The sequence below is a fragment of the Pseudonaja textilis genome, chromosome 7, assembly GCF_049901715.1.
Source record: "Pseudonaja textilis isolate UNSWEBS1 chromosome 7, rPseTex1.2, whole genome shotgun sequence".
NCBI classification, from domain to species: domain Eukaryota; kingdom Metazoa; phylum Chordata; class Lepidosauria; order Squamata; family Elapidae; genus Pseudonaja; species Pseudonaja textilis.
This window is the reverse complement of record NC_141996.1, coordinates 10,982,025-11,001,850: the sequence shown is the minus strand read 5'-3', so window position 1 is coordinate 11,001,850 and position 19,826 is coordinate 10,982,025. Positions and strand designations below refer to the sequence as shown.

Sequence of the window (19,826 nt, the reverse complement as noted above, 5' to 3'; positions counted from 1 at the left end):
TGGATTAGTAGTATTTTGAAGCTCCCATCAAGGCCACCCTTTTCCAACCATTATGGCAGGCAGATGCAAAATCACCTCTGTTGCAGTTCTGTCCTTCATCCATACCAGAGACTGTTAAATATAAAGTGAAGAAAAGAAAAGAAAAAAACAATACTGGAAATTCTCAAGTCTGCAACCAGCAGTGTTAAAACAGAGCACCGCAATACGCCTTAACACCATGCTATATGCTTCTTAAATGCGTCTGATGTAAAATATGATTAAAAAGTACTTTTAAGCCATGCGTCAATGAAAGGTTAAAACGTTATTCCGCTTTTTCGCTTAATCAAACCTACAGAGGCACAAATGGAAACAGCATTTTACACCAATGGATAGAATGGATGACTTTTAATTATCCGAAGCAGACATGCAAAACTGACTTTGGAAGTTTAACACAAAAGTCAATACACTTTTCTTTTTTCTTTTTGTTTAAAAAAAAAAAAAAGACTATGATGCATTTCTTTCTTGCTCGCTGTGAAACAGAAAGAAAAAAAAATTAAGAATCTACCATGTTCAGGGCCGGTTCAAACAAATCTGGGCCCAAGTACGTTCAGATACCACGGTGAGGGGCACGGTATAACAACCTGAACAGAACAGAATAAAAAAGCAGTCAATTGGGCCACTAGAACCACATAGCACAGAATCCGTCTCTATCTTTCCATCTGCGAAATGGGAAACTGGCTAAGAGGGGACAAGGAAAACTTCCTCGCTTCTTGTTTTAGTTCCCCATTTCAAGTCATCTCCTTAATCCTTCCCACTTGGTACTGAGAACACCAAACTTAGGAAAATATTTGAGAGTTTGAAGCTGGTTCTTCAGGAGGCTAAAGGTTACCACCATGGGGGGGGGGGGGTGATGATGCAAAATTAATGGACAATCTCCTCTGTGTGGATGGATGCAGGATCTTCTGTTGCAATGATTTGGGGCTGACACACCAATTTTCAGATGCCTTTTAAGGTCAAAACAACGGACAATTTGGTTGGTGAACCACAGGAGGGGCTGCAGGAACGGGGGGTTTCCCTGGCCCTGGCTGATAGGAGTATGTGGTCTCCAACATGGGTGGGATTCGGCTGGTTCGGACCAGTTCGGGAGAACCGGATGTTAATTTTGCATGTGGTTCAGTGAACCGGTAGTTCGGATGACCGGCTGGGCCCCACCCCACCCTGCCTCTCCCAGGAGTCCCCACATGGCCCGTTTTGGATGCCAGGAAGTACAGGGCCCGCATGGAAGCTTGGGGATGGTGAAAAATGGGCCTCCTGGAGGCCCTGGATAGCAGGAAACAGGCCCATTTCCGGCCTCTGGAGCCTGGGGGAGGCCTTTTTTGTCCTCCTGGAGGCTCAGGCCTTTGGAACTTGGGGAGGGGGAAAAAACGGGCTTCCCAGAAGTCCGGAAATGAGCTTGTTTCCGGCCTCCAGAGCCCGGGGGAGGCTGTTTTTGCCCTCTCAGAGGCTCGAGGAAAGCCTCCGGAGCCCAGGGAGGGCAAAAATTCCCCCCGGCTGTGGTGCAGGAGGCCAACTAGGCCATGCCCTCCATGGCCACACCCACCCAGCAGCTGGATAGAGAAGTGGTTGCTAACCTTTTTGAATCCCATCCCTGGTCTGTAAACTTTCAAGGTTGACCTTTTCCAAGGCACAATAAGAAACGGTGAAATGTTCTATACTGTATGGATTATCTGATCTACAGCCTACCCTGCACACATTTAGTAGCCTGTGTTGCAGGAATGTTAAGTGTATTCTACTACCCAGCGGTTAAGCTGCCATTAAAGGAACAGAAGAAGTGGCGGGTAATAACAGACACTGAAAATTCAAGCGAGGAAAATAATTTATCTAAGAGGGTCCTGGTTATTCTGATGAAAGAGGGCTTTTGCCTGCTTTTAAGTATAAGCATTAGAAACAGGTTACAAATACATCAGGTTAACATTGAGAAAGAACGTAGTCTTTCTCTCTGAAATGCAAATCGCGTCATTGCTGTGCCATGAATTATTGAAACACAAAATCTCGGTGGGCTTTTGCGAGACCTTGTTGTTCTTAGGATGCATTTTGTAATGACTTTAATTAACAGACGAGCAAAACTGACTTTGGATTTAACACAAAAGTCTACACAAATACGTTGTTATTGGGGTTTTGTTTTTTAATAGGGCTGCTATCAGGTTTTGCTTCAATAAAAAAAAAAAGCAGAACTTGAACATATGAAAACTGGTACCAGATAGGGCTTAGTCCCCTTCCAGATTTCAATCAGGAGTAGAATTCCAACACTATTCTCTATGTATAGGTAAATGTCATTTTCGATTCCAAAGGACGTGGTGCTGATCTTTGTTTCTTAGCCGAGGGAGCCAGTATTGTCCTTTGACATAGTTATTTGCACAATTATGTGGCCAGCCTGGCTATACACCGAGACACAGAGAACGCTGTTACCACATCACTGAAGTGGTACCTATTTATCTACCCACATTTGCATGCTTTCGAACTGCTGGTGAGCAGGAGCTGGAGCAAGTAATGGGAGCTTGCCCTGTCATGCAGTACTTGGGTCTTGAACCCAGTTTGTCAGCTTTCCAGCTGAAACTCTCAGAATCATATTGTCTATGGCCGTGCCTGAAATTGTGCAAGAATGTACTCAGTGTAGCAAGTTGGGTCGCTATAGTGGACGAGTTGCAAGTAGTGTGGCAAGTGTTGAAAACTTGCAAGACCATAGCAGGTCTTATTATTTTTTGAGCCTGCAGGATCTGGGTTGGATTGGATAAATGTGATTTTTCTGAGTGTTTCCTGAACACACTGTATGTTTTATGGGGATAAACAAACTAGGCTAGCAGAAGGAAGAGACTTTCTTTCCTACCAGTGGTTGCAGCTCAGGTAACACTGTCTGAACCGGCCCTGACTATACAAAAACAAAACAAAAGCACATATTCAAACGTTCTCTTGACCAGGTGCAAGGAGCTTTTGTGTGTCACTCGTTGCAGTGTGGTTCTCCCCAACCTGGTACTCTCTAGATGTGTGGGAAGACTAATTTTTCTTTAGTTTGAGGTCATGCCAACATGGACTTTGGAGGGTTTTAGAAGCTCACACCATCTGAAAGATGCCAGGTTGGGCAAGGCACAGTTATCTTTACACAACACAGCAGAACTCCACTAACCTCTTAACTTGCCTGCTCTGCAAGATACAACAACTCTTTCCCTTCCTAGGTTGAAGCAACAACGCCACAAGTAAGGTAATATACATTTCTGAAGGTAAATATTTTTGGTTTGGTTACTTTGGCTGCTTCCAAGAATTGTAAAACTTTTCATATCGATGCCACTAAAGTGTTGTGGCCTGTCGGCCCCTCCAGCAGCCAATTGAGATAAGGTTGAGTTATGGGAGCCAGCATCAAGGCAACCTGAGAGCTCTGAGGGGGAAGAGGGAATGGAGCTGTCAGAGAGAGAGACAGAGGTGGAGCCTGGGCCATCCGTCAGCCCTCAGATGGAGAGTCAACAGCACCCAGGTCTGGCGGTGGCTGATGAGGAACAGGAAGAACAGCTGGGCCCCGTGCCTGACGGATGTGCGGGAGGCAGAGGAAAGGAGAGCAGTGGAAATCTATGGGCTGATTCTTGGGATAGAAGAGCCACCACTGCTAGTAAAGCCCCACCCTAGCTCTGGGGATTAAAAGCAGAGAAGGGAAAGGAATAGCTGTGGCAGACAACTATTCATCTCCCAGGCGGACAGACTTGTTAGCCTGCTGTGGCACTCCTAATAAAGGAATCCTTGATTTAACTACAGAGGGCTTGTCACGTTTGGGAGCCAAGTCACAACATAAAGTCATTCCAAACAATAGCCTTTTCTGGAAGCATCTGGGTAGAGATTTGCCAACTGTTTCTCAGGTTTACTAATATGAGAGATGTTTGGAATTACAGTTCTCTCATTCCCTGATTCTGGGGATGATGGTTAGGAATTTACAGTTTCCAAATATTAAGGAAGGCACCCGGCTGGGAAAGGCTGCTCTTCACTTCAGTTTTTTTCCTGACTTCTTATGTTCCCTGAACTAAAAACGGCAAAAGAGAAAATAAAGTAGGCAGGTTCTATAGACAATAGGTTTTATAAATCTGATTAACTAGATCAACTCAGTGGGTTTTACAGATTTTATGTCTATAATTTTGTACTATCTTAAATCTACTATATTGATCCATTCATTCATATGTACATCAATATTTTGCTGTTTTCTCTCTCCCTCCATTTTCTTGCCCTGATCACTCACTGTAATAAAATTCTGTTCTGCTTTATTGTAATTCTTCCAGTTGGTAGGATGGCAATTAGGAATCAAAGATGCAGAAAGAATAGGCAAAGTGGGATCCATAAAAATCAATGGGTCAGAAAAGATAATTTACATCATCAAGGCAACCCTTGCTCAATGTGTAAACTTAAATCGAAGCATCCCCAAACCTATCTGGCTATAATTCTTTATTTTAACATAATCAATGATAAAGAGCAAACCTGGGTATTTTAGGGCTCTGGGGCCACATCCAGTCTTTTGGCTGCCCCTGTCAACTATAGGAGATGACAAAGTGGAGCCCGTTGGAGGAGGAGTCAAAGGTGTCATTAGTCTTGAGTCCTTTTGTGCCCACAAGAGATCGAAGTCCCGCCCACCTTGAATTCCACTGACTCTTATCTACTGCCAATTTGTTTTGACTATGAGTAGTTCAGATTCTTATAGAGAGCTTTAGCATACGATACCCTATATATTCATTTGAACTGCCTGGACTCCTGATTTCCTGTACCAGTTCACATGAGGCCAATAGGAAATTAGAAATCAAATGTAAATAAGTGTACACCATGCATGCGATACAACTGTCTTGCTTTTATGTTCAAGGCAGCTCCTAGTTTTCCATTTACATATGTTCGTCCATGCATGACTATACACCTCACAGTAATCGGAATCATAAATTTATTGCTTTTTATATAGCAATAAAATTAATATTGAGTAGAATTCAGTTTTGCCTATCAGTTCAGCCCTCCACAACAGTCCCCATGTGGCCCGTGGGAGAATTAATTGCTGATTCCAACATAGAGTCTATTATGCTCTCAATTGTCTACAACTGGGTCTCCAACCTTGTCAAGTTTAAGACTTGTAGACTTTGCTCAGTTAGCGCAAATCGTTTTTAAGTTTCTTTCTCTGCCCATTATTCAGCTATGGGCTACTTCCGCTTTTATCAGATGGTTCTCTAGGCAGAACCTCTTCCCCTGTTTTACAAGGCCATTCTCACATTCCATTTAGAGGAGGGGAAGTTGAAGGGAAGAGGAATCAAAGGGAGTGTCAGCTTTGAAATTCAGTTGCCACATTTTATTGGAAGGGGGTTGGAGGAGTTGAAAAGTTCAAGGTTATTCTGTATGTCGTATTAAGAAATTCCAGTTGCAGTTAATTGGTTCTCGTGATTTATGAAGTGTAGAAGTGGGAGGAGAGAAGGTGGATTCTGTGTAACGCGTGAAATTATTTTCACTTTGGGAAATTGCTTTAGACATACCAGATCTGTTTCTAAATAAATCAATTGGAGAGAAAATGTCTTGGAGTGATTGATATCATGGATACTTTCTGGATGCCTTACAGGGAGAAGCCTCCGAGTCAGGGGTAAAGATGTTCTAGCTTACGCTACAATACCCAGAACAAGAGAGAGCATTGAACTGAAAGAATGAGACGTGTGAAATTTAGAAGGGTGATTGCTTGTAAGAATTTAAAGAGACATTAGTGGTTTCTTTGCTAGTCCTCAGCTTACCATCACAATTGAGCCCAAATTTTCCATTGCTAAGCAAGATGGTTGTTAAGTTACTTGCACCCCATTTTATGACTTTTTGGCACAGATGTTAAGCGAACCATTGCAGTTGTGAAGGAAATCACGTTGTTAAGCGAATCTGGCTGCCTGCATAGACTTTGCTTGTTGGAAGGTTACAAACGGTGATTACAAGACCCCAGGACATTGCAACCATCATAAACACTTGCCGGTTGCTTAAATTCTGGTCATGTGACCACGAGGGATGCTGCAATGGTTGTAAGTGTGAAAAACAGTCATGTCACTTTTTTCAGTGCTATTGTAATTTCAAACCGTCACTAAATGAACAGTTGTAAGTCGAGGACTACCTGCATGAGAGTAAGATTTTCTTCTCCACCTTGTGTCGGGGAAGAGCCTGAGGATATTAAACTCCCAATTAGCAAAAGGAGAATAATACAGAATCCTTCTGTTTACAACATTTGGAAGCCACAGGAGCATGGGTAAAACAAAATGGACTCCTGTCAGCATTGGGCCTTACAGGAACAAAGTGAAGAAGACAATCTTACGGTGATACAATGGAACAAAATATACATGCAAGCAGACATTTAGGGAATGTAGCTCAGGAAAGAATCTAGAATTGTGGGATTAACTAACAGACCTAGATAATACATGATTATGACTAGAGAAAAGAGTTAGGAGGAAATGGCAGTACGAGTAAAAATGTTCCCACGACATCTGTATGTTCTGGTTAAAAAAGCATCATTCAGAAAGAAGCAATTGTGCAGTAGAATTATTTGAAGATTATTCAGCTACCTGCAGATAGACGATGCAAGTAAAAACTGGTTAGCTATTAGAAAAGGGCCATGAAAAAGGAGATTAAGGAACATAAGAAGACTAAATTAGAAAGTCAATAGGATAAAAATAATAGCAAAAGGCCAAGATAGGGATATAAGTAGGAACAAGAGGTTATATATACAATAAGTTTGGTTGCAGAGCCAAAACCTGCCCAAATGTGATCCAGAAAATTTTATTTATTTATAATCTCCCAAGTTCATTTAAGTTGAAAAGGAAAAAAAACACACACAAAAGCAAAACAAATAAGGGTCAATGGAAGAAATATGCTTGGTTTAATGATGCAACTGGTCTTAACTAGTGTTAAAAGCGATAAAAATAAATAATTAAATAGAACCAAACACCGATGTTCACCATTATTTTGTTAGAGGTTCTCCAAGAATGGGCATGCCAGAATTCACACAGTTTTCAGGAAGACGCTTTCAGAAAAGATTCAGCAAAATATATTATGGGAGGATTTTAGCTCATCTACTTTGCAGTGTGATGGTGGTCACCCATATCTCAGTATGTCATCATTTAATAATCAAAGGGGATTAGAAGGGACTTAGCAGGTATGGTTAAGAAAGCCAAATGAAAGGAATTAGGAGGGAATAAGCCTAAATCCCAAGAAGTGAGATTGGGTGAGGAAGGGGAAAGGGTAGATAGTAACCAGAGGTTAAGGTACATCAGAAATGAGTCTAGTGTAAAAGCAGAGAGCCCATCACCAGTTGGAAGAAAGGGCTGTTGTAGCAGACTGAAGTTAGTTTGCAAACCATTCTATATTTGTTCGAGGGAAAAAGCTCAAGAAAAGAAAGATTTAGAGTTGAAATGAGGACACGGCTTTGGGAATGAGCGAGGCACCACAAAGGAGACAAGACAAAGAATACAACAAAGAGCATTTGAGACTTGAGTAAATCTCCCGGCCCTTATTTATAGAGGAATTTAGCTTTGGCCTTGAGAAAGAAGAGGAAAAATAGGAAACGATCTTCAATCTTGAGAAAGCGCTAGTCCTTAAAAAATGGGCACTGAAGGAGTTGAACACACTTTCCAGATTTTGTTAATATAATATAATATAACAGGGGTGTCAAACACAAGGCCCGTGGGCTGGAGCCGGCCTGCAATGTGGTCAGATCCAGCCCATGGTTCAACCTGGAAAATGTAAGAGGTTGGTCTGCATCGCTTTGGCCTGATCTACCCAGTGTGAAGAGGAAACATGCCAGCAGTTTGGGGACTGGCGTCAAGCAGACCAGGCCCATCCAGTTGGTACACCCAGTGAATGGCGTCAAATTGGCCACGCCCACCCAGTTGGCCACATCCAACCAGTCGGCCATGCCTACCCAGACCCCCCCCCCGAGGTCAACCCCAGCCCTGATGTGACCTCAATGAAATTGTGCCAGGGTTCCGACGGATGCCCTAATTAATTCATGAGTTGCCAAAATTGTGTTTGACACCCCTGACCTACAAGAATAAAGAAGCATTCCTGGAAATCCCAGTTTGGTCCAGTGGAGGAATGGACCATTAATTTTCCCAAGGGGCCACATGAGAAACTGGAACTGTGGTGGAGGGCTGAACCAATAAGGTTGTGAAGGTGGATAGGCATTTATGCAGGCGCATATGTAAATTAAAAAAAAAGAAAAAGTTGTCTTCTAAATAAAAGCAATCCACACGAGGCATATAGGGATAGTCAAAGGGTCAGTTGTGGCTCAGGGGAGGTCTTAAAATGCCCAGGTCTGGTCTAGTGTTTAAAGCACCCTGCTAGAAACCAGGAAGCTGTGAATTCTAGTCCTGCCTTAGGCAGTGAAACTGGCTGGGTGACTTTGGCGCAACCACTCTATCTCAGCCCAATTCACCACAAGGGCTGTTATTTTAGAAAATAGGAGGAAGAAGGAATATTAGGTTTCTCGGTTGCCTTGAGTTATTTATAACAGAAAGGTGAGATTTTTTTTAAAAAAAAAACCTTTAAAAACCCACGAGTGTCTGTTTCTTGACCTGGCCTACTTAGAAAAGCTGACATTATCGTAAGGAAGATAGGTGTATGGTAGAATGAATTTGCTCTGATGGATTTGGATTTCATAGTTAAAAGGGTTTTTTCAACCTCCTCCGTGGACCTGGGCTTTGTGCCATGGAGAGACCAAGAAGCTTTGTGCCTACCTAGTTAAATCACCTGCCTTCTAGCTCTAAATATATAAAAGGACAGAAGCGTTCAGCAATGGACGAGGAGGAGATTCTCGGACTTGTGTTTGTAAGCATGGACTAACACTATTGTTACATCAAGGAGGAGAAATCTACACTCGGAGCCCAAGTGCACCTGAGGGAAAGAATGACCTGCCTGGGGGGAAAGGATTACAGGGTTTGGACAGTGGGACAGATGTCAGTGAAGACAAAGATGCTGGAATCCAAAAATCCTAGAAGAGCATTTTTCTTGCTTTCTAGTCTCCCTAACATACAGGTAAGTCGTTGACTTAGGAGCGGTTGCTTAGTGACTGTCCAAAGTTATGATGGACTCCCCTCCTCAAAACGTACCTTGTTTCCCTGAAAATAAGACCCTGTTATATGTATATATTTGCCACCAAAAAAGGCACCAGGTCTTATTTTTTTGGGGGGGATGTCATCTACTGACTACCCTCACTCGTACGCATCACTCCTGGCCTCCTTTTCACTGTCAGAGGCCTTCAGGAACTTCTGAAGACCTCTGTAGCTGATAACAGAGCCTGATCTGGAGCTTTGTTATCAGCTACAGAGGCCTTCGGGAAAGTCTTGCCAGCCTTGCCGGATGCAGAAGAAATGGGACAGCAAGGCAGATGTTGGGGTGTGAGAGGCCTGGCTACAACTGTACAAAGATAATTAGTAGGGCAGCTCCACCCCTCCTATCCCCACCTAGCTTAATGTTTACCCGTTTGGGCAGGATCTGAAATAGGACTTATTTTTTTGGGGGGGAGATAGGACTTATATTGGGTGCACGTGTAAAAATCAAGCTAGGACTTACTTTCAGGGTAGGTTGTATTTTCAGGGAAACAGGGTATTTGCAACCTCATTCCAAAGTGATGGTGCCCCCTTGTGGTCATACGACTGCATTTTTGGTACTTCGCAATTGGCTAGCATTGACAGCCATTTGCAGCATCCCTTGGTCACGTGCCCATGATTTATGACAAAAATCCCTCCCCAAATTTTTCCTCCTGAAAACTTGTGTTTATTTCTGGTTTTTTTTTGGGGGGGGGGCAATTGTGAACAATGGGTTCACATAAGGACTACCATGTTTGCTTTAAAATCGGGTCTGGTCACATGATGATTTGCTTTATGACCATTGCAACTGTAATTGGCAGGCCCCATTATGGTCCTAAGTCAGGGACCACCTGTAGATGTGAGCCCAGTGCACGGAAAGAAGTTGAATGAGGGTTAACAGATAACACACCGTAAAAATGGTTTATATGGACCTGTGTATGGATACTGCAGTGTTTGTCTAATGATGCATTTAGTCCAGTATTTCTCAGCCCTGGGAACTTCTAAGAGATATGGACTTCAACCCTCACAATTCCCCAGCTAACATGTCAGCCTGGGGAATTCTGGGAGCTGAAATCCGCATTATCTTAAAGTTCCCCAAATTGAGAAACACTGACACGGTGTGTTAAGCTGAGGACACTGTCCGGATACTGTTCTGTTAAATACCTTTATAAGCAGAGAATAACTGTAAACATTATGTTTTCCTACCTTTGACACAGCTCCATTGTATTCAGTTAGATACGTTTGGTTCCAGTTTTGAAGGATATCACTTATTTGGGAACCCTCTTCCCTCCCCAGACAAATCTGATTAGAAACAAAGCCTTCAGTTCTCTAAGGTCTGCAATCCATAATAAGCAAAGTATGCTGACTTATTTTACTTGCTATCTTTCAAAATCTTTGCAAAAGAATTGTTTGCGGAGTCCCGGCTAGTCAGTGTGAGTTAACAAAGTTCTGCTGTGATCTTTTTATATTATAGAGGGACAAAACCAGACAAAACAATTGACAAACAATAGACAACAGTGCAGGAGGAGGAGGTCGTATACATACATACATACATACATACATACATACATACATACACACATACATACAGCATATATATTTAAAATATTAAATACCTTCATTTTCTATTGTGTCAACTACATTGTTGACAAGCTGTATGACAGTCACAATGGAAGCTTGCGGGAGGAGGAAAGCAGAAATAAAGGAAGGACAGTCTCAAGTTAGTATTTATTTATTTCACACAAAGGTTATCAACGACACAATCTCAGATTAGCTGTGAGAGCAACTACAGAAGGGTAGATGGTTACGAATGAATTATGGAATGATTTGAGAACATTTTGACATCTGGTAACTCCATATGCACATTTGGGTCTCCCCCGCCCCCCAACAGGGTAGCAAATGGGGGAAAAAAAACACTCAAAAAAGCAATGAGATGACTACCACCAGTCCATAAATCCAACCTGGAAGATTCAATGAATCTGAAGATGTTCCCTAGTTGGATAACAAAACGTCTGCAAGAAAACAACCAAGTTCAGAGAGCACCAAGGATTCCATAATTCAATGAATCTACCTGACACTCATATCTAAATGGCAATTGCTTAAAGCCCCTTGAGAGTAAGTGCTGCCTTTTAAGTGCCTCTTATCATCCAGGCAGCCAGAATGATTCAAAGTGGTTTTAAAAGTCTTTGGCTAATTTTTTTTTGCCCCGATTAGGATTACTAATGAACACAAAGCCTTGGTGGGAAAATTACAAATTCTGCTTGGGAAATATTTAAAGGCAGGTAGAAGGGTAGATTAAACATTAAATAGCTTCCATTTAAAGACTACTTATTCCTTAATTATTTTAAACATCCCTTTAAGCCAGAGACGACCACTTATTCAACGCTGGATTTACCGGCAGTGTCAAAATAGAGAATTTCACATTAACAACAGTCGCAATACAGCCAGTAGACTAATGTTAGAAGAAGACTCCTTGTGGACCCTTGGTTTAGCTAGATGAGAATTATTTATTTGGATGAGCATTTATTCCAGGATCACCAACAGGTTTCATTATCAAGTGTAGCTTGGACCTTTAACTCAAAAGCAACCGTTATTGGAATAATAAAGACTTTTTAAAAAATTAATATGGGATTTAGGCAAGAAGGGAGAGAAAAGCCAGGACGAAGAAGTCCTGTATGCAGGGGGTCAGGAGAAAAACAAAATAATTTAAATAAAACAGGTTTTAAATAATTTAAAGTCAACTTGTTATTTGCATATTTAATCGGTTTCCTCTTCCATTATTGTGTCATGATTTTAAAAAATGTTGTTTGGTGACATTGTTTGAAGGAGTTCTTAGAGGCACGCGCAAAGCTTTGATAGGGTCCACAGATATCCTTGAATCTGCAGCTCTTCTACTTTGGACCTGGATATTGAACCCAACACCTTTGACATGCAGCAGAACTGCATATTGCTGAGATCCATGATTCTATCCCCTTCATGGTTCACCATCCCCCGACACCAGAGGTGGTATTCAGCAGGTTCTGACCAGTTCTGGAGAACTGGTAGCAGAAATTTTGAGGAGTTCGGAGAACCGGCAAATACCACCTCTGACTGGGGATTTTACAGTATCCTTCCCCTGCTATGCCCACCAAGCCACGCCCACAGAACCGGTGGGGGGAAAAAAGTTGAATCCCACCACTGCCCTACCCCAGAAACGGGCTGCATCAGTATTGCATTCCCACGGCCGTCACATTCTACGTCCTCTCTTCTTGGACAGCAGTTAAATTGGAAACTTTGTGAAAAGTGCCCCAAATTCTTATACATCCTGTTTTATTGCTTTTCCTAATTTCTGGGGACCCTTACAATCTCCAAAATTTCCACTTAATATGACCTCGAGTTTCTGTCCAACAAATCTAAAGGCTGAGATCCCTTCCGAGATCTGCTAGTGGGATTAATATCTCCATTCAGGCACAGCCCTTAAAAAAGTCTCTTCCATATCATTAAAATAAAGGTAAAGGCTTCCCCTGTCCAGCTGTGTCCAACTCTAGGGGTGGTGTTGGTCTCTGTTTCTTAACCGAGGAAGCTAGCGTTGTCCAAAGACACTTCTGTGGTCATGTGGCCAGCATGACTGCAGGCTAAAGTGCACAGAACACTGTTACCTTCCTACTGAAGGGGTATCTATTTATCTACTTGCATTTGCATGCTTTTGAATGTTAGGTGGGCATGAGCCAGAGCAAGGAACGGGAGCTCACCCCGTTGTATAGAGCTTGGGTCTCAAACCCAGGCTGTCAGCTTTCTATCTGACAAATCAGCATCATTAACCACTGACTCATTGCTTTCCCCCTACCATTAAAATAGGATCGGGAGTGTATACGATGTCATGCTTATTCAATGAACAAATTGGATCTGATCATCTGACTTTAGAAATCACCTGTTTATCAATGCACTGGGATGAGGTTACTTTTCAACCTTGCCCCAATAACTACAATCTCAGGAGACATTTCCTGTTTCTGATCAAACACTCTACAAATATTACCAGGAATTGCATATTTGTTTTGTTAAATAGTTTTTGAAAAGCCAAGTGGGTAGTACTTTAAAGCATTTGTGATGAATTTTTCTGAGCCATAAAAGGATCCCAGTGAGTCTTAAGAGAATTGGAGGACATTGCTTTCCTTTGAAGTATTTCCAACTCCCCAGGAAAAAAAAAGAAGAAGACAGAAATGAAAAAAAACGGGGAAGAAATTTGTTGCCAATGAGTGCATGGAAAGATTTTGAGAGAAGAGCATGGTTGATGGATGTGACTGACCGAATGAGGAAAGAAAACAGTGGACAAACTCAAGAGGCTCTAACCCATAACAGAAGGATGAGAAACAAGGAAATAGGATCTGAGCAGGTATTGGCAAAAGGTCTGATAGAAACAGAAAAGCTGAAAGATGAGCCAGTGTGCTTAGGGTGTTGGTGTGAGAGAGTATTGGGGGATGGGTTAATTCAGAATGAGAAAGAAAAAAGACAGATGAGATGATCTGAAGTTTTGTGTGAAAACATGAGAAAGAGACGATGGAGACAGTCCTGGGTGTGAATGATCTACAATGAAAGAGAAGAGATGGTTTGAAGGATAGATCCAATTCAGGTTTGGCAACAAATCTTGGGGATGTTTTTGTTTTTGTAAAATAAATATTGGGTGAATGATTTCAAACTCAACTCAGCCATTTTATAAATGAGTGCGCCTCCCACAGCAATCATTTTATGAATGGGAGCTTTAATGCAATCCTAAATTGTAGCAATCTTGGCAATTTCTCAGCACTCCAAATGTGTCCAATAAGCTCCATAGAAATTTGGAAATCCTAGCAGGGGGAGACCAAGAATGATGAAGTGGGTTGGAGCAATTATGACCATCTTCTTTGGATTAGCCTCGTGAACCACATGCATTATTAAAGCACGTGAAGAATGGATCAAAGAAGATGGACATCAAGATGAGTAAATGGCGTGGAAGCCAATGCAACATTAACTAAATGACAAAAAGGAATAGTAATGTTATCATGCCTGAACCAGTTTGTTGAGGTCATAGACACCAAGATTATGCCAAGACGTATTTCCTGGTGGAAGCAGCTTAATGAATGGTGTCCTTTCAGGACCAGTGAAGATTCCCTCGCGCATATATGCTAGTTGTTTCTGGCTCTAGGGGGCAGTGCTCATCTCTGTTCCAAAGCTGAAAAACCAGCACTGTCCGAAGACGTCTCCCTGGTCATGCGACTGGCATGACTAAATGCCGAAGGTGCGTGCAATGCTGTTACCTTCCCACCAAAGTGGTCCCTAATATTTCTCCTTGCATTTTTTTTACGTGCTTTCAAACTGCTAGGTTGGCAGAAGCTGGGACAAGTAACGGGAGCTCACTCTGTTACGTGGCGCTAGGGATTCGAACCGCCGACCTGCCGACCTTTCTGATCGACAAGCTCAGTGTATTAGCCACTGAGCCGTCATGCCCCCGGTCATGCTATCATTTTAAAAACCCCTTTCAGTGATTTTGGCATCAGAGGAATACAATTCCATAAGCACTTGTCTTTCTCTTAAGAAGTAAAAAATATGGGAGTCAATGAAGTAACTAAGAAGAAATAAGTCCCAAAGGTGCTTTTTTCAAGAGGCAACTGGACTTTCTGTTGTTTTTTTTTTCTTTGAAGATGTTTTGCTTCTCATCCAAGAAGCTTCTTCAGCTTTGAAGCCCCTTGGATGAGAAGCGAAACGTCTTAAAAAAAAAAAAAAAACCAGAAAGTCAGCTGCCTCTTGAAAAAAGCACCTTTGGGAGAACCATGACGTGGATGACTGACAATCTCCATAGACATTGAGTATGTAAGAAGTAACTTTTCTTGGTGTTGAAGGCAAAAGGAGAGGGGGCCGGCAGAGGAAGAGATGGTTAAATAGTGTCGCTGACACAATAAACATGAATTTGGGTAAACTCTAAGAGACAGTGGAGGGCAGGTGGGCTTGGCATGCTCTGGTCCGTGGGATTGTGACGAGTTGGACACCATTTAGCAATTGAACACCACCACCAACTTTTTTGGCAGCACAGAATTTTTCCAACACATAATGATTGGGATGACTATGTCAGGCCCTAGATAGATGCATGTCATGGCCCTGTCGGAATCTGAATCCGAGGAGAAAGACGAGCAACTGACAGGGAGCATGACTGTGGCTCCATTGGCCGTGGAGGAAACTGGGGAAGGGCAAAGTCTCGCTGGGCAGAGCAAGGAAGAGGTAGAACAAGGGAGAAGAGTTCAGAGGAAGACTCAGGCCCACCCCCTCTTCATCCTAGGGCATGGAGGGAGGAACATGAGTTGCATGACTTACGGGGGGAGGAAAGGGCCCTGATTCCCTTCCTTAGTTACAGCTGGGAAGTGAGTTTAACAGAGATGCAAGCTGAGAGCGGCGGCTGCTAGAACAAACGTGAATGTATGTTGTGTTGACTTTGGTTATCTGCGTTCCTGGCATCCTCCCAACTGGGTTGATTTACTGCCGTTCCTTCACATCTGGAATTCCTTCTCTTGCCCTGCCGGATTAATTACCTCATCTTGCCTTGATTGGACTTATAGTTAAAGTTTTTGTTGACAACGTTTTGGACTTGAATCTCTGAAGCCAAAGCTGCTCCTGGGAAAGTTTTTCTCCAGACCAGAAGGTAACCAGGACATTGGGGGCAAAGTTGGAGCGAATAAAGGGACTCGTATTTATTATTTGACTGTATTGCCTTTGTACCACACCCGGGTCATCATAATGCCATCCTGTGCGCCTCCAAGCAGAGGAGCAAATATAATAAGTCTAGCATACTTCTATTGACTTCTCCATACATGATATACTACGCATGCCAACATCTCAATTTTAATCATTTCCAAATCTCATGGAAGAAGCCGCACATTGTATTTGGTTGAAGCTATCGACATTTTGCAACACTCATGATAGTTGGGCAATCTTGGCATGAAGCATCTCAAGCTGATTCAAGAGTTAACTAAAACTCGCTTAACTGAGTTTAATGTGATGATTTCTCAATTTTTTAGGTTAGGATTGATGGGTTTATGCCCAAGCCATTGTGCTTGGCTCCAGAAATGATGATTCTGTTAGGCATCTTTCTTCCTATTCACAAATCCCTCTGTGGAGGTTATTCCTTATTTGGAAAACATTATTTTGCCAATACTCTATTAAGCTGTGTTTGGAAGAAGAAATATCTACCCCATCCTTGTCTGTATCATAGCAACGGCATGATTTATTCTTCGTTCAATGATCTTGTATATCTTTGGAGAATAGAAAGTTTTAGATTCTTTTCCTAGACATTTTACCTGCAATGTCAAATGCATTATTACTTCGTAGGCGGGAATACTCTTTGCCTATCTTTAAGCTTAGCACAAAGCTGGTTACAGGTAGTCCTCGACTTACAACAGTTCATTTAGTGACCGTTCAAAGTTACAACGGTGCTGAAAAAAGTGACTTATGACCTGACATGTTCAGGACCGTTACAAATCCCCATGATTGCATGATCAAAATTCAGACGCTTGGCAACTGGTTCATAATTATGACCGCTGCTGAGTCCCGGGGTCGTGCAGTCCCCTTTTGCGACCTTCTGACGAGCAAAGCCAATGAGGGAAGCCAGATTCGCTTAACAACCGGGTTGCTAACTTATCAACCGCAGTGATTCACTTAACAACTGGGGCAAGAAAGGTCGTAAAACGGGGCAAAGCTCACTTCGCAAACGTCTCGCTTAGCACCAGAAATTTTGGGCTCGGTTGTGTCGTAAGTTGAGGACTACCTGTCACAGTTAACAGTTGATTTCCGTGCTCTGACTACCTGTAGAAATGAATGGCGTAGCATCAATATTATGTAGTAATCCTCACACTGTGCTATTGAACATTTCACCCAGAAGAGAAAAGGTTTGGCAATAACTTCAAAATTATTTCAAGCAGATGGGAGGAGAAAAACGAGCTATATTCTTACCGTTATCATCACCGGAATCCGACTGGTAGGAGCTGAGGGACTGAACTTCTGAATTGCTGCCTTTATTGCTTCCTGACAAACAGGTTACCTCTTCCATGTCATCAAGTTCTTTGCCTATACATGGAGAAACGAAGAGAGAATGGGTTGTGTGCAGTGGTGGTATTGAAATTTTTTTACTACCGGTTCTGTGGGTGTGGCTTGGTGGGCAGGCAGGGGAAGGATACTGCAAAATCCCATTCCCTCCCCATTCCACCAACCTGCTTTCCAGCTCTGTTCTCCTGTGCAGGGCAACAAAAGAAGACCCAGCCAATCAGCTGGGACTTGGGAGGCGGAGAATAGATGGGGGCGAGGCCAGTCAGAGGTGGTGTTTGCCAGTTCTCTGAATTACTCAAAATTTCCTCTATTGGTTCTCCAGAAGCTGTCAGAACTGGCTGAATACCCACCTCTGGTTGTGTGGATATGCAGACCTCAGTTTTAGAGCACGTGACTTCCAACGAGACTTGACATGGCTCATCATTAAGGGGAGTCCTCAACTTACGACCAACTGAGTAGCCAATGAGGAAGCCAGTGGGGCCTTAGCAACCGTGATACTAACTTTAACAACTGCAGCGGTTCACTTAGCGAGCGTGGCAAGAAAGGTTGTAAAATGGAGCCAAACTCACTTAACCTACGTCTCACTTAGCAACAGAAATTTTGGGCTCCGGCAAATTGAACAGAATTCTGCTAATTTCCTGTTTGTCTTTTATAGGAAGTAGTAGTAGCAATAGCACTTAGACCGGTCACGGGGCTTTTACAGCCCGCTCTAAGCAGTTTACAGAGTCAGCATATTGGCCCCAACAATCTGGATCCTCATTTTAGCGACCTCGGAAGGACGGAAGGCTGAGTCAACATTGAGCCTGGTGAGATTCGAACTGGCAGATTGTAGGCAGCCGGCAGTCAGCATAGGTAGTACTGCACTCTAACCACTGCACCACCATGTCTCTTTATACGTGCTATTTATCCAACCCCTTAAAGGCAGCTTTTTCAATGTGGTGTTTTTGAGATATCCTGAGACTTCGGGTCACAGAATGCCGGTTGGAGAAATCTGAAAGTCGACTGATGTATCATCGGAAGACGGTTCCAAAGGTGTGTCAGTGCGACACCTATTTATTTACATTGCTTTCATGATAAGGCAAGGCATGCTATTTGGAAGGACAATAAAATATTCCAAACTGCTAATTTTATCATGACTGAGAACCGTATAATTCGATACAATATCATTACTTGAATTAATAACTTTGTACATATGCTTGGTATCTCAAGGCTTGTCATATCATTATTCTGTTAATCTTGTGGCCGATAGTTTGCTGATTAAATGTCTACTTTTACAACAGAAGTTGATACGGTTTGTGTACCAAAGAAGTAGTAGGTTTATTTTGGGTATGTGCCATTGCATGACATGTGATACAATGCCCATATATTTAGAGAAGCTTTGGCTGTTGCATTTTAAGCAGGAATATTTCCAAGTTTACCTGAAGAGGTTAAGAACTGAGCTTCGGATCTTCTAATCCAGGGGTGTCAAACTCGATTTCATTGAGGGCTCCATCAGGGTTGATGTTGGAGGGGGGGAATGGGCGTGGCCAGCTTGACATCCTGCAGCCCTCTGCATAGAAAATGGAGCCCGGAAGAGCCACACGCGGCCCTCACGGGCTGTGTTTTCAGCTGCAATGGCCTCCTGCAGCCCTCTGCTAGTGAAAATGGAGCTTGGGAGGGCCGCATGCCAGCTCCATTTTTGCTGGCAGAGGCACCGCGGGCCGGTCCTTCACTGTTTCCAGGGAGACCCTGCGGGCCAGATCTAAGCACCCAGCAGGCTGGATCCGGCCTGTGAGCCTTGAGTTTGACACCCCCGTTCTACTCTATGGTAACTTGTACTTATAAACAGGTCAGTTAGAACCCTTGTTAAACAAGGTTGTTAGAAGGCCGTTAAACGAGATTGTTAGAAGGCCAAAATGGCAACGAGGAAAGAAATGTGAATAATAATAATAATAATAATAATAATAATAATAATAATAATAATAATAATAATAATAAAAAATCTAGAAAGTTGAAGGGACGTTACTTACTTTCAGTGCCATTTTCCCAAGTCTTCCGGATGGAGTCACAATCAGAACGACATGGAGATACCGTGGGCAAGTTGGGGGCCACACTGCACACTACAACACCCCTCCTTGCTGTCAAGATCCGGGGAGATTCCGGATGGAAGGTTGTCATCTCTTGATGTTCCACCCCATGTCCGTCAACTATCTTGTCCAAATTGTTCCTAGAATCACTCTGGAAGCAAGGGGTGTAGGCCATTGGCCTCACTGGGACCTGAGGAGGTCCTACTTCCTGATAGATATTGCGGCTGTCGCCACTGGTCCTCATGTTCTTGAACTGGATGCCGTTGCTTTTGTGGAGCAGAGCAGCCGTGGCTGGGTCTTGGACTAAAGTAATGTTGTTCCGAGAGTAATTTTTCCGGAAAACTTTCTTGCGGAAGACAATGAAGAGGACTACCAACAAAAAGATGATGAAAAGAACAATGGCAATGCCGATCAATTCTTCTTTACCCACATAAGAATGGCCAGCTTGGATATTAGGAACCACCACGGGTCTTAGTCCACAATGCTGGCCCACGTACCCGGGAGTGCAGTTGCACAGAAAGGAGCCGAATACGTTGACGCAAGAGCCGCCGTTCTCGCATTCCTCTCTTTCACATTCATTGATGTCTTCATCGCATCTGCAAGAAAGAGAATC

The 19,826-nt window shown here is 42.9% G+C and overlaps 1 protein-coding gene across 8 annotated transcripts in view; it reads right to left on the bottom strand.

The window, feature by feature from the left end:
- Nucleotides 1-19,826, bottom strand: part of FAT3 (FAT atypical cadherin 3) — a 541,042-nt gene that overhangs the window by 6,868 nt on the left and 514,348 nt on the right. For 3 of the 8 annotated variants that reach the window (XR_015744255.1, XM_087937026.1, XM_026706823.2), the window contains 4 exons: nt 19,157-19,809; nt 17,055-17,168; nt 10,715-10,774; nt 76-111 (listed from right to left, as the gene is read on the bottom strand). Coding sequence is in view for 7 of the 8 variants with exons in the window: in XM_087937026.1 (XP_087793152.1) it covers nt 76-111; nt 10,715-10,774; nt 17,055-17,168; nt 19,157-19,809 (863 nt within the window). In the remaining variant the exon portion in view is untranslated. Of the gene's footprint in view, nt 1-75; nt 112-544; nt 621-10,714; nt 10,775-17,054; nt 17,169-19,156; nt 19,810-19,826 lie in introns of all 8 variants that reach the window. The other 5 variants (XM_087937029.1, XM_026706826.2, XM_087937030.1 and 2 more) reach the window with 4 other exon arrangements.